The 17,341-nt window shown below is 36.5% G+C and overlaps 1 protein-coding gene across 3 annotated transcripts in view; it reads left to right on the top strand.

Moving 5' to 3' along the window:
- Window positions 1-7,266, top strand: part of CHST8 (carbohydrate sulfotransferase 8) — a 165,907-nt gene extending 158,641 nt beyond the window's left edge. For all 3 annotated transcript variants that reach the window (XM_051629622.1, XM_051629624.1, XM_051629623.1), the window contains 2 exons: window positions 3,384-3,421; window positions 5,837-7,266. In XM_051629622.1, the coding sequence (XP_051485582.1) occupies window positions 3,384-3,421; window positions 5,837-6,985 (1,187 nt within the window). In that variant the 3' untranslated portion in view covers window positions 6,986-7,266. The remainder of the gene's footprint in view (window positions 1-3,383; window positions 3,422-5,836) is intronic.
- The last annotated feature ends 10,075 nt before the right edge of the window (window positions 7,267-17,341 follow it).

The following is a 17,341-nucleotide window of genomic DNA, read 5'->3' as shown; positions in this document are numbered from 1 at the left end:
GTTAGTAGTAGCATTCCAGAAAAAAAAGCTCACAATGGGTTTGACTATATGGTAGGATTGGATGAAGCATAAGACTCATGTCATGAAAGACAACAAAAGCAGACATAAAACACAGGCCAGGCTCAGGTCTGGAAAATCATAGTTGCACCAGGGGAAGAGAAAAGAACACCATGAAAACTGACAAAGAACGTACAACTGCTAGAATGATTCTGTCTCCCTGCTGTTCTCCCTGTTTGAGCACTAGCTAGATGTCAGTCATTGTCTTGTCAGGCACCAAACATTTAATGATCACTAACTTAATCTGTGGTTTATTTATGGCAAAAAAAAAAGTTAACATTTTGGCAATAATATCTGAAAGCTGGTAAGTAACATGGATAGTAAAGATGTAGCATAACAAGAAATGTAGTTTTTGATCAGTAGAGATCTGTCATGTAACTTGACTGAGTTCACTGCACTTGAGGGTTTTTTCCATGTATCTTCATATCTGAAGTGACAGACTGTATCATGACAAAGACAGCTAAAAGAAGCCAACTTTAGAAGTCACAAATTCAGAAAACATTAAGAGATTGGCAAGTGCTTCACCAAACATTTACATTAAACATGAATTGTTGTTCTAGTTACATCTTACAGCCAGTAAATGAAGAGTCATTTTTTAAACAGTTACTCATCTCCTACTAACATTTTTTTTCTAAAGCACATCATATCAGTGCAAAGTATTAATCTCAATTTACCTACAACAAAATTTAGTCATAATTAATCACAAAGAAGTTTCAGACCTGCTCTTCGCACTGTTGTGAGTTGAGTTTTCTTTAAAAAAGTTATTATTTATGGCAGATACATACTAACTTTAACAGGTTACTATTGCTACCAGCTATCACTGCTCCCACTGAAGTCAGGATAAATGACCACAACTAAACAAACTTAGAGTAAAAACCTAACTTCAACTTTTATGTGGCAATTAGGACACAGCAAATGCTCTGATATTTGCATCTAATTCTGTCAAAAATACTTGTTCAGTTTTCTGATATGTGACCAAGCCTTTTCTCATCTATTATGTTTTCAATTGTGAAATGCTCAAAACTCTTTCATAAAGGGAGTGGGTTTGTAGACATTATATGATAACTCCTGGGGAGGGTTGCACCACCGTTATCCTGTATTACACTGGTAGGCATAAATCTTTCACAGTAGGATAAATTTTTTTAAATGTAAATTCTTACCTACGCACACTGACAATATTGACAACCAAGTCTTCAAGATGTGTGACAGAGCATAAGACATGACTTACTTAACACTACTCAATCCACTTTAACAAAATACCCTAAACCAAATACTTGAGAGGAATAAACTGGTACTGAAGAATGTTGACCAGTGTCTGTAATAAAATTATGAGAATTACTAAATGCATTGTTTTACATATACATAAGAAGCCAAAAGCTATTCCAAGAAATTGAGCAGAATTGAACAATCTGCAAACTAATTTTTTTTACCACATTAAATTTTTGAAACTCTATTGATATATATGTTTTATGCCTGTAAGAGAAGAGGTAGCATAACAATATTCTGAATTTATAGGGAAAATAATCTTTACTTTCAAGGTCTGCTACTAGAAAGAAAGTGAAAATTAAGCAGCTACTCCAACTAGCTGTGTTAATGACACAGCAGAGGCCAAGCACCCAACACAAGTCTAGCTCAAGTAGCTTAAAGTTACAACTTTAATATCAGCAAAAAAGAAGAGGTCACATCTGCTGATAGAACATTTTCATCGTCTAAACAGATCACCCACCCATGCTCTAGCGACAGTTCTTTCAAAGTGCTTAGTGCTTGGCTTTGGCTTTTTTCTTGGCTTTTTTGTACAGCAGTTTTCATACCTTTATTCCTCTGTAACATATTAGACAGCAGAATAAATGTATTTCTTTAACTGACCTCATGAAGAACTGGACAACAGCTCAGTAATGTCTCCTAAAACCCGGCACAACAGTCAGTCTTAATCCTTTAGAGCTCGCACAAGGATGCTATAGATTAGCTCTGTTTCTCTTTAGAATATACCTTCTGACTTAATTTTGTAGTTAAACATTTTTGAGAAGCTAGGAAAAGGCTTTAGACTCCTATAAGATGTCTGGAACTTATTTCTGATGAAGTAAAATAGCATGCCCTTTGCTTTAAATAGATACACAATCACAATACGCCCATCACCTTTATTTTATTGCTAACAAATTGCTGCAGTGGAATTAAAAGTTCAAACATGAGCCAGGGGAGTAATAAGCACTGCTAGATGAGCTCCAGCAGCATAAAACTAACTATAGCAATTTTACTCAGACTCTACTATAAACTCCAGTTTGTACATTTGACTTAAAAAACCAAAATATGTTTGATCATGTAAGTAGGACTGCACTAACGTACAATGTCAACTATGGATGCACAGTGTTTGAGAGCTTTCACAGTACCATAAAAATTAATCTGATGGGACTGAGCTATTCCAGTGATGCTTCCACTATGATGATTTGCAATATCTTTATCTGTAACTGTCCTCATCAAAAAGGTTGTGGGTTTGTAATACAGAGTTATTAAACTGAAGTATTCAAGGAACTGAAGTTCTTGAACAGCAGAAACAGTGACATCAGTCTGATAAGTTGAAAAGCACCACATTAATAGTTGTTTTCAATTATATATTCCTGTATTACTAACTTATACTTAGCAGAGGTTAGGAACAGTAAAGAGATCCTCCACATCTGCTAAAGCCACTTTCTAGGATTCTCACATCTTGATTACATTTTCAGGTAGACATCACTCTAAAGGACAGGAGATTTGGCAAAACACAACTGATGATTGTCTCTCCAAAACTCTACAAACATTACCTCACTTACACAATTCCACTGCCTGTTGCTTTAGTTTTACAGCGAAAGACAGTACTCAATGCAAGCTATTACTATGATTGAGTACCACCCTATCCAAAGTTGGTGGCAGGGGGACAACACAGACAGGGAAAAACCATGCAGCTTTAGGTAGGTACACAAAGAATAGCCTTATTTTAGAGCTCTAACCTGGGAACACAAATTTTAATTGCTTCTCATTCTCCTACTAGCCTTTCAGCTAAGGTTAAGAAATGGCTTTTCTCCATCTTTGTCTCTCCCTTCTACTGATGGGGAAACTGAGACAATCACAATTGTTATGACATCTATAAATAAAGAGGCCTTCCAAGGAGTACTGTTACTATGAAATACATATTAATCATGAATCACTGGTCTATTCATCATTGTATTAACAGAACCAATTCCTGTTTTCTTTTTAGTTACTGAGAGGACACACTTATATCAGCTCAACAAAAGTGAAACTAATGTTTATATTTTTACTAAATAATTACTTTTATTTCATTCTTTTTTTAGGGATAAAATATTACATGGGATTCCAACAACAAAAAAAAGTAAGTTTCCAAAAGTACATAAGGAAAATTGTACCCATATTCCATGTATGGGCTACTGATGCAGATGGCTCAGATAAGGCCACTGAACTGGAGATGAAGCATTGAAGAGAAAAAATGCATCAAAGCTTTGCCATGAAGTACAAATTTTCCTTTTAAAATATGAATTTGACAAGCTATGCAACTTTAGTTTTCTAAGTTTTTCCTAGACTGGATATTGCTAAAAGACACTGTAAGCTTTGAACACATTAAAATTCTGTATAAAGTCATACTGGTCAAATCAATGTATTGAGAGGCACTTTAAAATACGCTAAAGAAAAATACTGGTGAGATTCCTCCATCTAGTGGCTGTTAGCACATTCACAGCAGCAGAGACAGCCCACCACGGCTATTCACTACTTCATTGCTAAAAAACAAATGTAAAATAAACAAAGGAACAACTCTGCACCTGCCAGCTGCTACACAAATGCCATTGCATGGTGAAATCAGTGTGATGGAATTGGCATCACTCCATCTCTACAGCCACAGCTTGACCTTCTGGATGAAAAGTTACACTGACAGAAGACATTCAAAACATGGCATGAGTTTCCAAAAAACTGTATGTTCATCATAATTGTGCTCATTAAAGGTGCAAATATCTAGGAAGTCTCAATTTGATAACATTGAAATATGAGCTACATCATTAATAACATTGAAATTTAGCCAGTCTGTGAAGGGCAATATTTAGAAATACCGCTGGTATTTTACATAGACAAAAAATTAATACAGCTTTGACCACTGAAAAAAACTTCAAGAGCAGTGTACAACAATCACGTCCAACAATGGAATACAGTGTTTTTTATGACAAATTGTCAGTTTGTTTCTCAGTCTGAGTATCACATACCACCTCCACAATCAGAAGAGCCAGCAAAACATTTTAGAAGTCTAAATTCTGCAAAAACTTGCACAGTACTCTTAAAATTGTGTTTAATGATAATCTGTTCTGAGTTTATATAATGTTTATCCATTTATGCAAGTCATCTACAAAATTATACAATTTGTTTGGTTTTTTTAGCTATCAATGCTTTTTGTAATGAATACTGAGGTGTATTTTTGAGCCTCTTTTAATTCCTCACCCTTAAAGAGCAATGTGGCAAAATATTACTTCCATGACAGCATAAGTTAGTTACCTGTAGCATTGTTTTTTCAGCCAACAGAAAGACTTGCAAAATCACTACTACAATTAAGATTTAATCGCCGCCTTGAAAGACCTTACTAATCCCCACACTCTACATTTAACAGTAACCCAGTATCTTATTTTTGAGGCAGTTTTAAATGCTATTAGAGATGAAATAAAGGCTGCAAATCAGAAATTTACAATTTATAAAACCTCTGAATAAACTTCAAGTATTTTGAGTAAACAATAAGCATCCTGTAACTACATCTGCCTCCTCTGTTGAAATACTCCCTAGTGATACATATGCCATTCTGCTCCCAGGTGAGTTCTCAAAACAGGCATGACATGTAGTTAGTGTCCAGAAACTAATTTTAGTCTTAGAGGCACAGACATGTAGACAGGGATTAAATTCAGCTGCTCAGAGAAGCAGAAGCACATCTGGGCTGTATGCCAAAAGCAGTATTAATCAGTAAGATCCACCTAATGAAAAAGAGCAGGTCCAGAAACCCCTTATCTATACACACACTTGCTTACTCTGTTTTCACTTACCTAGTCCTAGTCACACCACCATTCCCACTCCTTACTGCTTCTCATCAAGTCTCAATTTCTTTGGTCCCAGGCTCACCTCACTCAAGCCTCCCTTTGGGGTCCCTGTTCATGCTGCTCTCACCAAACTCACTTCTCTGCAAAGCCTCTATGTTCTCACTGCAGTCCTTTCCACTTCCCTCTTCCCATTCTTGCTCCCTTTATATCTTCACTTTACAAATACTAGAGACCTCCCCTATCAGGCTTCACTCTGTGCACAACTTCTTATTGCAAAAATAAGCTATTGAAAGAGGGGAGGAGAAAACACACAGATTTGTGTGACAACAGGCAGTCTAGAATAATTAAGTCCTCAAAATACTCAGATCCTTTTTGTGGACATTTCAGAGACTACACATCTAAGACAAAAGTATTTCTCAGAGTCTGGGTACAAGCACCATCTAAAATACAGTTAAATCCAAATCTGAACTGGAATTCACCAGTTCAGGCCCTTCTCAGCCTTTGGATTTAACGTAAGCACAGAATAAGATGACAAAAGAAAAGTGACTGTCACACAGGAGGCACAGTGCTGAGGCTTGCAGGAATGCATTTTGTTGTGCAATTCTGCTGAACTTAGAGTGTGCAAATAGATCCACACTTAAGTTGTACAAACTGTTAATACTGACAAACACTTTCTTGCTTACTAACATCTTTAATCTTTCCCCCCATTCTCCTATCAGGACTGCATTTCCAGCAATAACCAAGACAGTCGATTAAGAAAAAGTACTGCAGACAGAGCAGCAACAGCAAAGCAGAGCAATTCATTACACCCATCTGAAAATGTGCCCACTAAGCTTCAAAGCACAGACAGAAGCCAAAGCAGCATAATGTTCGCAATGAAAGATCAAGAGAAAGCTGAAGACATTAATTCCATCAGGCTCCATAAACGGAGGAGAAGATTTATAATCAAGAAGAGCCCAATTCTGATTTCCATGAACAGTTCCATTCTCAACCTGCCCACGCTTAAATCTGAAGACAGAAACAACAACAAGTGGAAAAGTCTCTATCAGATCCAAAGGGAAAGAAAGCAGATAATGAGGGAAACTTGTTCTAAATATAAGAGTAATAATAGAAGAATAATCACTCCCTATCATGTTTCTAGAATATTTGTGGAAGACAAATACAGAGTTTTATACTGTGAAGTACCAAAAGCCGGTTGCTCCAACTGGAAACGTGTGCTCATGGTTCTTAATGGGTTGGCTTCTTCCACAAAAGATATACAGCACAACACAGTGCACTATGGAAACTATTTAAAAAGGCTGGATGGGTTTGATCACAAAGGAATTTACCATAGGCTCAACACTTACACAAAGATGCTTTTTATTCGAGAACCTTTTGAAAAGCTGGTATCTGCATTTCGGGACAAGTTTGAACATCCAAATAATTACTACCACCCAGTTTTTGGGAAAGCTATAATTTCCAGATACCGTGTCAATGCCACCAAAGAAGCATTAAGGACAGGCTCTGGAGTAAAATTTAAAGAGTTCATTCAATATCTCCTGGATGTACATAGGCCAGTAGGTATGGATATCCACTGGGATCATGTCAATAAGCTTTGCAGCCCATGTTTAATAGACTATGACTTCGTTGGAAAATTTGAAAGTATGGAAGAAGATGCAAACTTTTTCTTGCACTTAATTGGTGCTCCACAAAATTTAACTTTCCCCAAGTTTAAAGACAGGCACTCCAATGAAGAACGAACTACCACTAAAATTACACAACAGTATTTTGCAGAGCTTTCTCCTTCTCAGAGACAACGAAGCTATGACTTTTACTATATGGATTACTTGATGTTTAACTACTCAAAACCTTTTGAGGATTTATACTGAATGGAGAGCTGGGACATCTCCACAGTTGTATCAGTTGAATTGTATAACAAATCCAGGTGGCTCTATTTATATATACTTGTCTGTCATCAAACAATTGGTTGAAGAGCAGAAAAAAAACCCCAGAACAGACCATAAATGGCTAGTGATGTTTACACCTTCACCTTAACTGCCTCCTTTTTTAAATCATATTTTTTCTATAATTTCTCCATATGAAGTATGTGTACATGTGTATAATATTATATGTCAGGGCTCCCAAATAAAGCACATAATTTTCCATCCTGGCATGGACTGTGTTTGCACTGAGAGAATGGTTTGAAACTGGGGAAATACAGATGACAATTCTACAGCAGATACAGTATTTCAAGCTTTTTACTATTTAGAAAATAATTCTGAAAGTGACATTAGGAAGAAGGAGAAAAACACACTTAGTGATATTTACAGCTTGTGGAAATCTGCAACACATTAATCCATACACTAAACAGACACTACATATTTGAAGCCATAGATTGTTATTTCCTGATATTTGTAAGTTAGCTAGGGAGAAAAAGTCCATCACACTTGCACTGTTCAAAAACACACTGATAAAACAACTAATACGTAATGACCATGTGAGTGCAGTATTAAACCAGATGTTGCAGTTCAGAGTGAGGACACGTTCTCCCCTTCAGTAATTCCCTTATGGCACATTCCTCTGCAAAACAATAAAATGCAGAGGAACATTTGCATCTTTGTAAATGTTATTAAGATTAGGTCAATCCTTTGCATTAACATAAATCTATGGTTTAATCTTCATAGTCACCAGAAATATAAAATCTTTCCTTCACAACAGCATAACGACATTTAAAGTGGCTATATTGGATCAAGTCTCAAACTACCACAATCCCAAACTCTTCAGTCATTTCTGGAGTTTGTATTTCACAACCGATTCCATTACCACTGGCAATGTACAGATGTACAAAAATCTAAGAAAAATCACCTGTTTCAGGCAGTTCTACATTTACAGATTCAGATAAAAAAGTGTATTCACACAGATAGTTTCACACATCATAAATATTTGCCTCTCAGTTTATCCAGAAATACTCCATATCTTTTTTAGCTTTTTAAAGATTTTAACAGGGGAGAAATGTTTTGAGTTACCTTGTACTGAAAGATTTATTGGCAAATACTTCCACATCATGTCTGATGCTGGACTTCTATTTTTTGTTCAGAGAAAAACTGTTTGCATTAGAAAGGCAATGTGGAACTTGTGTTGTTCCATGAATCCAGTTACCATTCCCAGTCTGCCCAAGCTCCTCATCACCACCTTGTTGCTACTGCTGCTAACAACATACCCCACCTTCCACCCCCTCAGATGCTTGTTGACCAGCCCAAATTACTAGGTAGCAGCCTTTTTATTCAAAGTAATTTTTCTGCTAGGCCAGCTCAGATCAGCAGTAACAGGCTGGGGACTATTCACCCAGGCTGCTCTACCAACAGGTAAGCCTAGCAGATAACCTAACTCAACAGGTTCCACTCAAGAGTATCCAGGGAAAAGCAGGGCACATGAATCAATTCCTAGTGCAGATGGAGGAGAACATTTATGTCAATAGTGGTGGGATTTATTGGGGGGGTAGAGGGAGGAGGCATAGTCACCACCATCACTAGGAATTTGAGCCATCCTTAGATTTAACTTTATTAAAGTGCTCTAAAAAGGAACAGTACTATAATGCAATTTATTTGCCAGCAGTTACAGAAAACAGTCACCAACAAAAGGAAAGGAGATAAATATTGGAGCTCTTATAGCTTCTTTTTCAGAGTCTGATCTTGCAAGCAGGTCAGTGCACCAGAGCACAGTGTGTTATCACTGCTTTTGCAGACTAGTGCTGAACTCAGTCAAGTCAGTGGATGAAATTCCATTGAGAGAAGAACTTTAATTCACTTCGTTGCAACACCACTACAGCAGAAGAGAACATGTGGACTCATGGGTTATCTCTGTGATGTGACCAGAGTAAAGCTGGATATCATCTATATTCAGACCTCTGCTAGTTTGAGAGAGCTCTAAGGGAAAGATTAAATAACTTAATCCTACAGTTCAATTCACATTGAAGACCTGGCTTTCTCCTTCTTCCTCACCCCAAATTCCTTTTCAGCTTAATCTACATATACACAAATTGATAGAGCCACAAGGTCATGCTTACATCTGAAAGACTTTATTGGCACAGTTACCTATCAGTAAATTATTTCACTGTAAGAGTGGAAAAAATAGCAGCAAAATTGCACTTGGTTGTATCAAACTGGCATTTTTGTTACTACCTCCCCAAATCTATTTTAATTAAAAACATTTACTTCTCCAATAAAAGCTAACAACAAGGGAATATGATTTTTAATGACAAATTAAAATTAAGACTTGGGCGATTTTATATTTGTCTGGGGTAACAAGCATTCTTTAAATAAAAACTGCTAAATAAATGACTCATATTTATAACAAACTGTATATGGCACAGTAGCATCTGTTTTACAGTATCTCAAGGAAGACAAAAGCAGCCTTCTAAATTCTTGAATGTGCTCATTACTGGCTTTTTGCATCAATTTGCTTTTGTTACTTTCATCATCCATTTCCTACTGACTAATAAAAACACAGGAATAAATGGTTTCAAAGACAAACAAGTCAAATCTGTAAAAAATATGTATCTTAAAGCCAGAAGAAATGCATTATCTTGAACAAAAAAGCTAAGGCAACAGACAAGTAAACTAATATTTTCATACCAATCAAAATGCTTAAAAAAGCAACAATTTGAACTAGATGGTATTACATTTCAGATAGATAATTTCCCTTTGGATTGTCTTTTGTTGTGTTTTTTTTTTTAAACACAAAATCCTGACATTTTCTTTTTTGATAATGCAATTGAACTTTTTTTCAGAGTTGTTCACTCTGAATTTTTTTCCATATTTTATCCTTCTCTTCATATGGAAATTTCTATTCAATTTCATATAGAAAATGGAAATTTGAGATTTTGTACACAACTATTTTCAGACAAAGAGCCTACCTAATAGGTTGCATCTTCCATTGCTATAATTATACAAACTAATTTTGTCAATTCAATTGGGTGTTTTTTCACATTCTTCTTGATGTATCCTCATTAAGAGGTGAGGTTTTTTACTACTGGACTCTTTACAGAACTGTACTAATTCTCACCTTAAAATTTTTCAATATGTTTGCTTCCATTCCTTTTCTACCCCACCTCTCTTCATAACTCCTATTCTCTTAAAACTCTGCCCATCCTTTAGTTAATAACTACAAATAGCTCAGCTATCTGATATCAGAACAACAGCATCTGCATACAGTAGTAGTTCATTTTCAGAGCACAACCTGGGAGACAAGTCACAGCACAGCCTGTTTGAGCCAATATTGCTTCAAGGGATTATTTTCAGGCTGGCATTGATATTGTGGTGACTTCAAAGCCTCAGCATGCATCTGCACTCTTGAACAGTGACCTAGGAAGTGTCCCAAGCTTCTTGTGGCAAGATGCATCTAACTAGTTTTCATCCCAAGGGAACAGTCACTTCGTTAAGAAGGGCTGGCAATTTTATTTTTTTTTTACCTTTCCTCAACAGAACCCAGCAGAAAAGCTTGTAAACAAACATTTCTAATGGCTTCCAGCATGGTACTACAGTAAGAATGCAACTGGAGTCAAGTACCAGAGAGAGTGAGATTTTACATTAGTTATATCAGTGACAATGCTTTCCACTTTTAAGTCACATTTGCCAAAATTTCTCAGAACTATCCATTCAAATAGAGGTGTCCAGAATTAAATATGCAGTTAGAAGCAGTGGATTCAAGTTTTAAGAATGGCAGCCACTCTTGTGTTCCACACTTTAATGTAATCCTGAAGTATGTAAAAGCATTACACAATGCATCATTTGAGCAGTAAAGACAAGACAGTCTAGAACATATTGACCCAGAATGGGAAGGCAGACATGACTTAGCCTTTCTCTCTGCCACCAGGCGATTCAGTTAATGTATCATGAAGCAACTGATAGTTAGTTGTGACTCATGCTGGAGAATAAGAATGTTTGCTTTATTACTAGTCTAATAGAAAACATTCAGCCATGTAAAAATATTTTCTGGTTAGGTTTCATTTAAAACTCCAAATATTTAAAAATATCACTTTGGGAAATCCTATGCATGCACACAACTCAGTGGACAATTAACTTGCATGTAGCAAGGAGTAACCATACATAAAACATTCTATGTGGGCATACCTTTTAAGTATCATTTTCCAAGCAGTTTATGCCCCACTGATTTTTACCCATTTTTATGAATAAGATCTTTCAAATTCTGCCATCCATTGCCATTTTTGCCACCAGCTTTTTTTTAACTGAAGACACACATTTAACAGAATTGCAGTGAAGGTCACGTTTTCCATTATGTACCTACCCTGTATGAGACTTGAATTCTTGTGTTTAAATTCAGCTATTAGAGTAGTGCTGGCCCCATGATTCACATTTAGCTTTATAGGACTCTCTATCAGAGATCTTTTGTAGCAGTGTCATCATTTTCTCCTGGAGCTTAAAATTATGCTGTCAAATTATGAAAAATGAAAGAAGCTTTCACAATCCAACTTTTCCACAGTTATTTTCCCAATCTGGGATTCCTGTCCAGATTTATTTTCACTTAATACAGGAAATTTCCATCTCAACATATCCAAACACAAGTAATGTCACCAGCTGCAAAAGGTGTTAAGATTACATTCAAGCAGAGGGAGCAGCAGTACAGGGAAAAATGGCCTAAGGCAACTGCACTTAAGAGCTTGTCCCAATCCATTAAATACTAGTGGAGGTGGCTTCTTTCCTAAGAAATGAAAGCTCCAGGCTATAGTTCACCTTCAAATTCATAGATACAGACTACGGTACATTATGATCACAAAAAAAAAGTTATTTTATCTTTGTTTTAAGTGTTCATCCAGTCAGTATTACCCTTTCTGGGTACCATGATGTAGCCACTAAGAAGTCACGCAAAGGTGATACCAGCCTACATATAGATACATATAACTGAAGACCACAGGGCACAGTTTTACCTGCCTGTTTCTATTAAATGTCAAATAGCTGACCTGTTTCTACAGCATTCACTCACAACAATACTCCTACATCTAGTAGTAGTCAGGTATGCTAATGCTTAGGGCAGGCAACTGGGAGATTGGGCCAATTATTTATCCATTATCTGACTATCTTGTTTCAGATGCTCTAGAATTGCTCTGCTTACCTTTCACCATGTCTGGTGTGGAGGAAAATTCAAGAACTATATAAACTTTCATTGCATTTAATTGACTGATCTCAAATTCATTTTAATTCACACATAGCAATATATAATGGAAAGGGGTTTAGTCAATTCCCCCCCCCAACTAACATCTCCTTTTCTATCAGAATATTTTGAATAATATCCAAAAAAACCACAGTCACTACAGCACAGGCAAACTGACCAATAAAACAGACAATGTGACGGATAAAGAAGCTACAATATTTATATAGTTTCACACTAAATTTCTCCACTGAAATCCATACAGACATGACTCCTGCTCAAGTGACACCCTGTGTACTCATCAAGGTGATATTGTCTTTATAAATCAGGCATACAACAACCATTTCAAGCAGTGCGGAATATGTAGCAGACATAATATGAGATGGGTTATGAATCTGACAGTTTATCCATGTTTATCTGTGCAAAAAAAAAAAAGGAGTTTATTGTTTATTATCTAAAATAAATCTGAGGACTTCATTAGATCCTCCCACCAAAATTGCATGTCAGTTTTATATTACAGTCTATGAAGCACACAGCAGGTGGTAATGATAAAAAACATTTTACCTTAGAGATCTTCATAGGGAGTTTCAAAATTGACCATTCAGAATAAAAAGCTAAGGCTGCCATATTTGACCAAAATATAGAACTTATGAACACTCAAGAACAAACATGTGCCGGAGTAAAATCAATTTTAGACAAATTCAAAATATAAAGGGATGATACTACATCCCAAAACCCTAGATATATATGATTATAGAAAGGAGAAAGAGGCAAACAAATACAAGAACAATGACATTCTAGTAAATAGTGTTAACACACAACCACTACATATTTTAATTTCTGTACCACTAGTTCCAAAATAGCATAATGGCACCCACCTAAATGACACTGACTTTTAGCAACCTGTGAGTGTTCAAATATCAAAAGTATCTTACTTCACTCTTACTGTCTTTGAGTCAGATCTTTAATTGTAGTCTTGCAGATCATGTGCAACCAGAACATCGTCAAATCAAATGTTTGTTTCTTGTATATCAGAATCCTCTATCCCTCCTGAAATATCCATAAAGAACATCAGACTGGGGAGAAACTACGCTGCCTTGTCCAACTGGTGGTCTGGCTTTAAATGGCTTGAATTTTCTTAGCACTTTTTAAATACATCTGCACTTGAACTAACACCTGCCTTTTGCAGGTGTAGCTTGTGGCATAAATACCCTACGATGCAAAATCAACAGGTCTGCCAGTTTCAAAAACTAACTTATAACATGAATTCACATTCTTCCTGAGAGTGATTAAAATCTGAAGATATGTTCAGCCTCATTAATCCAAGTCTGTAGAAGAAATGCTAATGTAAATTCAAGTATATACCTCCGCACTTCACTTCTGCCTCTGTTGACTGTTTGGTAATTAAGGCATATATTTGGTTCCAGAGATACAGAAAAGAAACTAAAATCCCAGAAGAAGCTGTCGAATCTGAGCCCAAGGTTATTAATCATACTGCCTCAAATAGTATATAAAATCTCTACTGCCTCAAAAAATGCCTTTTTTAAAAAAAAGTATTATGAGATTTAAATATGTCACAATATTCTGGATATCTTGATTAGATCTCCTTTAATATACTGGCTCCGAATAATTCATAATTTATTTAACACCACTATAAATCTCACAGAAATGAAGAACTTACTACTAATTAAGATTAAGAAGAATTTTTAGCCTGACTAGACTAGCAACAAAAATTGATAAGGGGATTTTTTTTTCCTTAAACAGTGTTTTTTGCTGTCTTCTTGTAATTAAAGTTTCAACCAAGGTCCCATTAGGCCAATACTGTTCCCCCCTGTGAATCATACAGACCCTCAAGTCTTCACATTTTCAGAGTTAAGTCTCACTGGTAATGAGCATCTGGGAAGGTTTTGACTAAATCAAGCGAGAACTCAATCAGATTAAAGCCTGAAGAATTTTGCTCCTCATTGACATTTAAAAAATTTTCTACATCATTGCCCCAATCCAGCAAGATCACATGCCCTCACAAAACACCACCCAGGCTACTTTACAGGGTTGACTGCAAGGGAAGGTTGGCTACAGTGGCTATAGCTGCTAATTTCAAGTCAGGTAGCCAAAGTGCATTAGAGCTCACTATAGATGCCTTCCCTCATTCAGTGGTCCCTCAAGATTAGGGCATAAAAATCAGTACAGTGAAAGTCAGGGAGAGCACAGGGTCTGCTAGTTCACCCAAAACATCTTCCACCATTCCCTGTTTCACTCAGTTTCTACCTCTTACAGCTTATTTGTAGTTATGAAGCATAGATATTTGCATGTCTATAAACAAGCATGTCACACTTATACATCCTGAGGAAGCTTAGTTTATAATTCCTCTTCCCAATACTTGTTTCTCTCCACAAATAAAATAGTGGGCAAGAAGGGTTACATGGATAATCAAAGCCTCAAACTGATAACATAAATGAGGTAAGTGTTGTCTTTAATACAGTTAAAGGCCCTGAAGGGTAGACAATTGTACAGTCCATCCAGCAGTACGGGTAGGCAATGCCAGAGAGATGCAATTTCTTTAAGCAAGAAAGGGATGCCCAGAAACAGGCAATTAAAGTCTTGCTGTTACCTTAAATAAGCATAATAGCTCAGCGCCTGGTATGGGGTTTAAGCTTTTACCAAACACACCTCAAAACAAGCAATAACTTTGATCAAAGACAGCTCTTAAGCAACAATTAGAATAAAAGGATGCTCTACCTTCTACCATACCATAAGTGTGAAATCTGATTATGTTTACCATAAAACCAGAACAACAGTGTATATAGCATTTGAGCAGCTGTAGAGTTTGTAAATACCAGATTTGTGCGTTAGTTTTTTCTGCTCCAAAGAGCTGAAAATCTCAGTCAGTCAAGACAATGGGAAAGTAAATCAAAGCAACAAAGGGGTAGAAATCCCTGCACATCAGCTTCCACATTCAAAGTTACTTTCCTGCTTAGGAAAAGGCTTTCCTTCTCATTCCCTTCTGAAGCATCCAATAGAACTAAGTGCCAAAGGCAAGATTTCATACTCAGCATTTCATACACAGTAGAAAAACAATTCTGATGTTCTATGGGAAATCTTATGTAGCTTGTTCCAATATATTTCTCTTGCATCCTACTGCCTGTCTGTAGCCTTAAAGAATGAGGACATTTTATTACAGAGGTGATCTGGTAACAGAAACGTATAAAGTATTAACGTAAAACACCTTGCTGCAATTTTAGTATCTGCATACTACCATGCTCCAGTTTTGGGAAAGATACGGTATCTTGGTGGAAAAAAGATTAAGATATAATTAAATTCCTTAACCAAAATTATTTTAGTTATGACACTTGACACTGCACGTCCTTAATAGCCCTAGAAAAGTAATTTTTATTTTTTAAATGGTTCTTTCAGAAAGAAGTGAATGAAAGAAGGTGCTGCCTTCATTTAAAAAACACAATGCTAAGCATAAAAACTTAAGTAGCTCTTGATCACAGAATGCTGAACTGCTTCAAACATCAAGTTAGCACAGCCAGGATCATTTGAAGTAGAACGGATGATAATTAGTTCTTCAAAGATAAAAATTGTCATGCTGAAGTTGACCGAGATAAAAAGTTTCAAGGCTATCCAGGGGCACCAAGGCAAAAGCCATCCCAGCAAGAAGGTATTTGTTTCTCTGTGGTCAGAATATCACTCTAAAGAAGCATCACTGTTTCCAGCATGCCCAACAAGTACAGCAGTTCTTATACACCACACGGCATTTCACACACAATGTCAGGGAAAGTATCATGAAAGTTTTTCAAATGGCTACAGAGGGTGTAAGGCCACTTGAACAGTTAATTTATTGTAAATAAGAAAACAGTCACACAAATTTAATATCTGAGCTATTGCTTGGACATGAACAGTCAATCCTTTGCAAGACACTGTGAACAGATGGGTGGAAAGTCTGTCAGAGCTCTTCATAACTTGACAATCAGTTATGAATTCCTATGAGGCCAATTGGAAGTACTGGCAATTAACCACAACAGCAACACAGTACACTCCAGTAGAAAGTCACCTAGTAGTCAGCTCTGTGTTTGACCACTGGTGTTTTCAACTACCACTTAAATCCAGTTCAGAATGGTGAGAAAGAACAAACCAAACCCTCTCATTTCTCCATTGGAGGCACCTACTCAGTCCTCCAGGATGCATCTCTCAAAACACATTACCATCTTCCTACTGCAATCTTTTACTCTTCTGGCATTCAACCTTACAAAACAAAAGCCCCATCTGAAATAAGAACAGAAAAATGCACCTGACAAATTAAGATATTTTATCAATACAGAACTTACCACGCTGTCATACTGCTATGACCTTAGCATGCTGTTCTGTCATTTCCACTTAATCCTTGCCATAGCTCCCCAGTGTCTCTTTACCAAGCGGTGATAATAAAAGTTATTTGCTTCCCCTTAGCCATAGATTGTTCTAGTATCTGTCTTGGAGGAGGTGGCCTTATCCTTTGAAAACTGGAAACATCAGTTTGTATCTCAAGCAATAGCAATACCAAGTTTAAAGAGAAAAAAAAAAAGCTTATCCGTCATACATAAGCTTTCCCAGGGGTTTTGAAACATCTGGCAACTGCCCAAGAGGGAAAAATTGTCCCAGTAATAGAGGCTGTGCTGCTGAAAAATATAGTTTCTAAAACTGTTGATCATTAGCAAAACACCATAGATCAGGATCTTTTTAACCAGCAGCACTGGAATAGCTTGAGAGGGTGACTAAAGCAAGTGAATAGGATTTTTACCATAATTACTGAAAAATGAAACTAATTTCTTTTCACCCTGGATAGCTTCCACCTCTTGCCAGCAGCATTAATGTAGAATATGGGTGTTAATAATGAGAACAGTAGGAACTGAAAGTATTTTAAGATTTAAAGGCTGACTCTTTAATGGTCTTCATGTGGCATGCCATATAATTAATACAACTTTTTACCAATTCAAAATAAGTACTTCTCTACATAGAGCTGCAGTTCTGATGTTAAGAGCCGTGTTTGGTCCTTTTGCATTCTCTCTTATATCATTAAATACTTCAAATTACAG

Source organism: Apus apus, chromosome 11 (assembly GCF_020740795.1).
Source record: "Apus apus isolate bApuApu2 chromosome 11, bApuApu2.pri.cur, whole genome shotgun sequence".
Classification (NCBI taxonomy): Eukaryota; Metazoa; Chordata; class Aves; order Apodiformes; family Apodidae; genus Apus; species Apus apus.
Note: the sequence above shows the minus strand (reverse complement) of the source record. Positions and strands in the feature narration are given on the sequence as shown.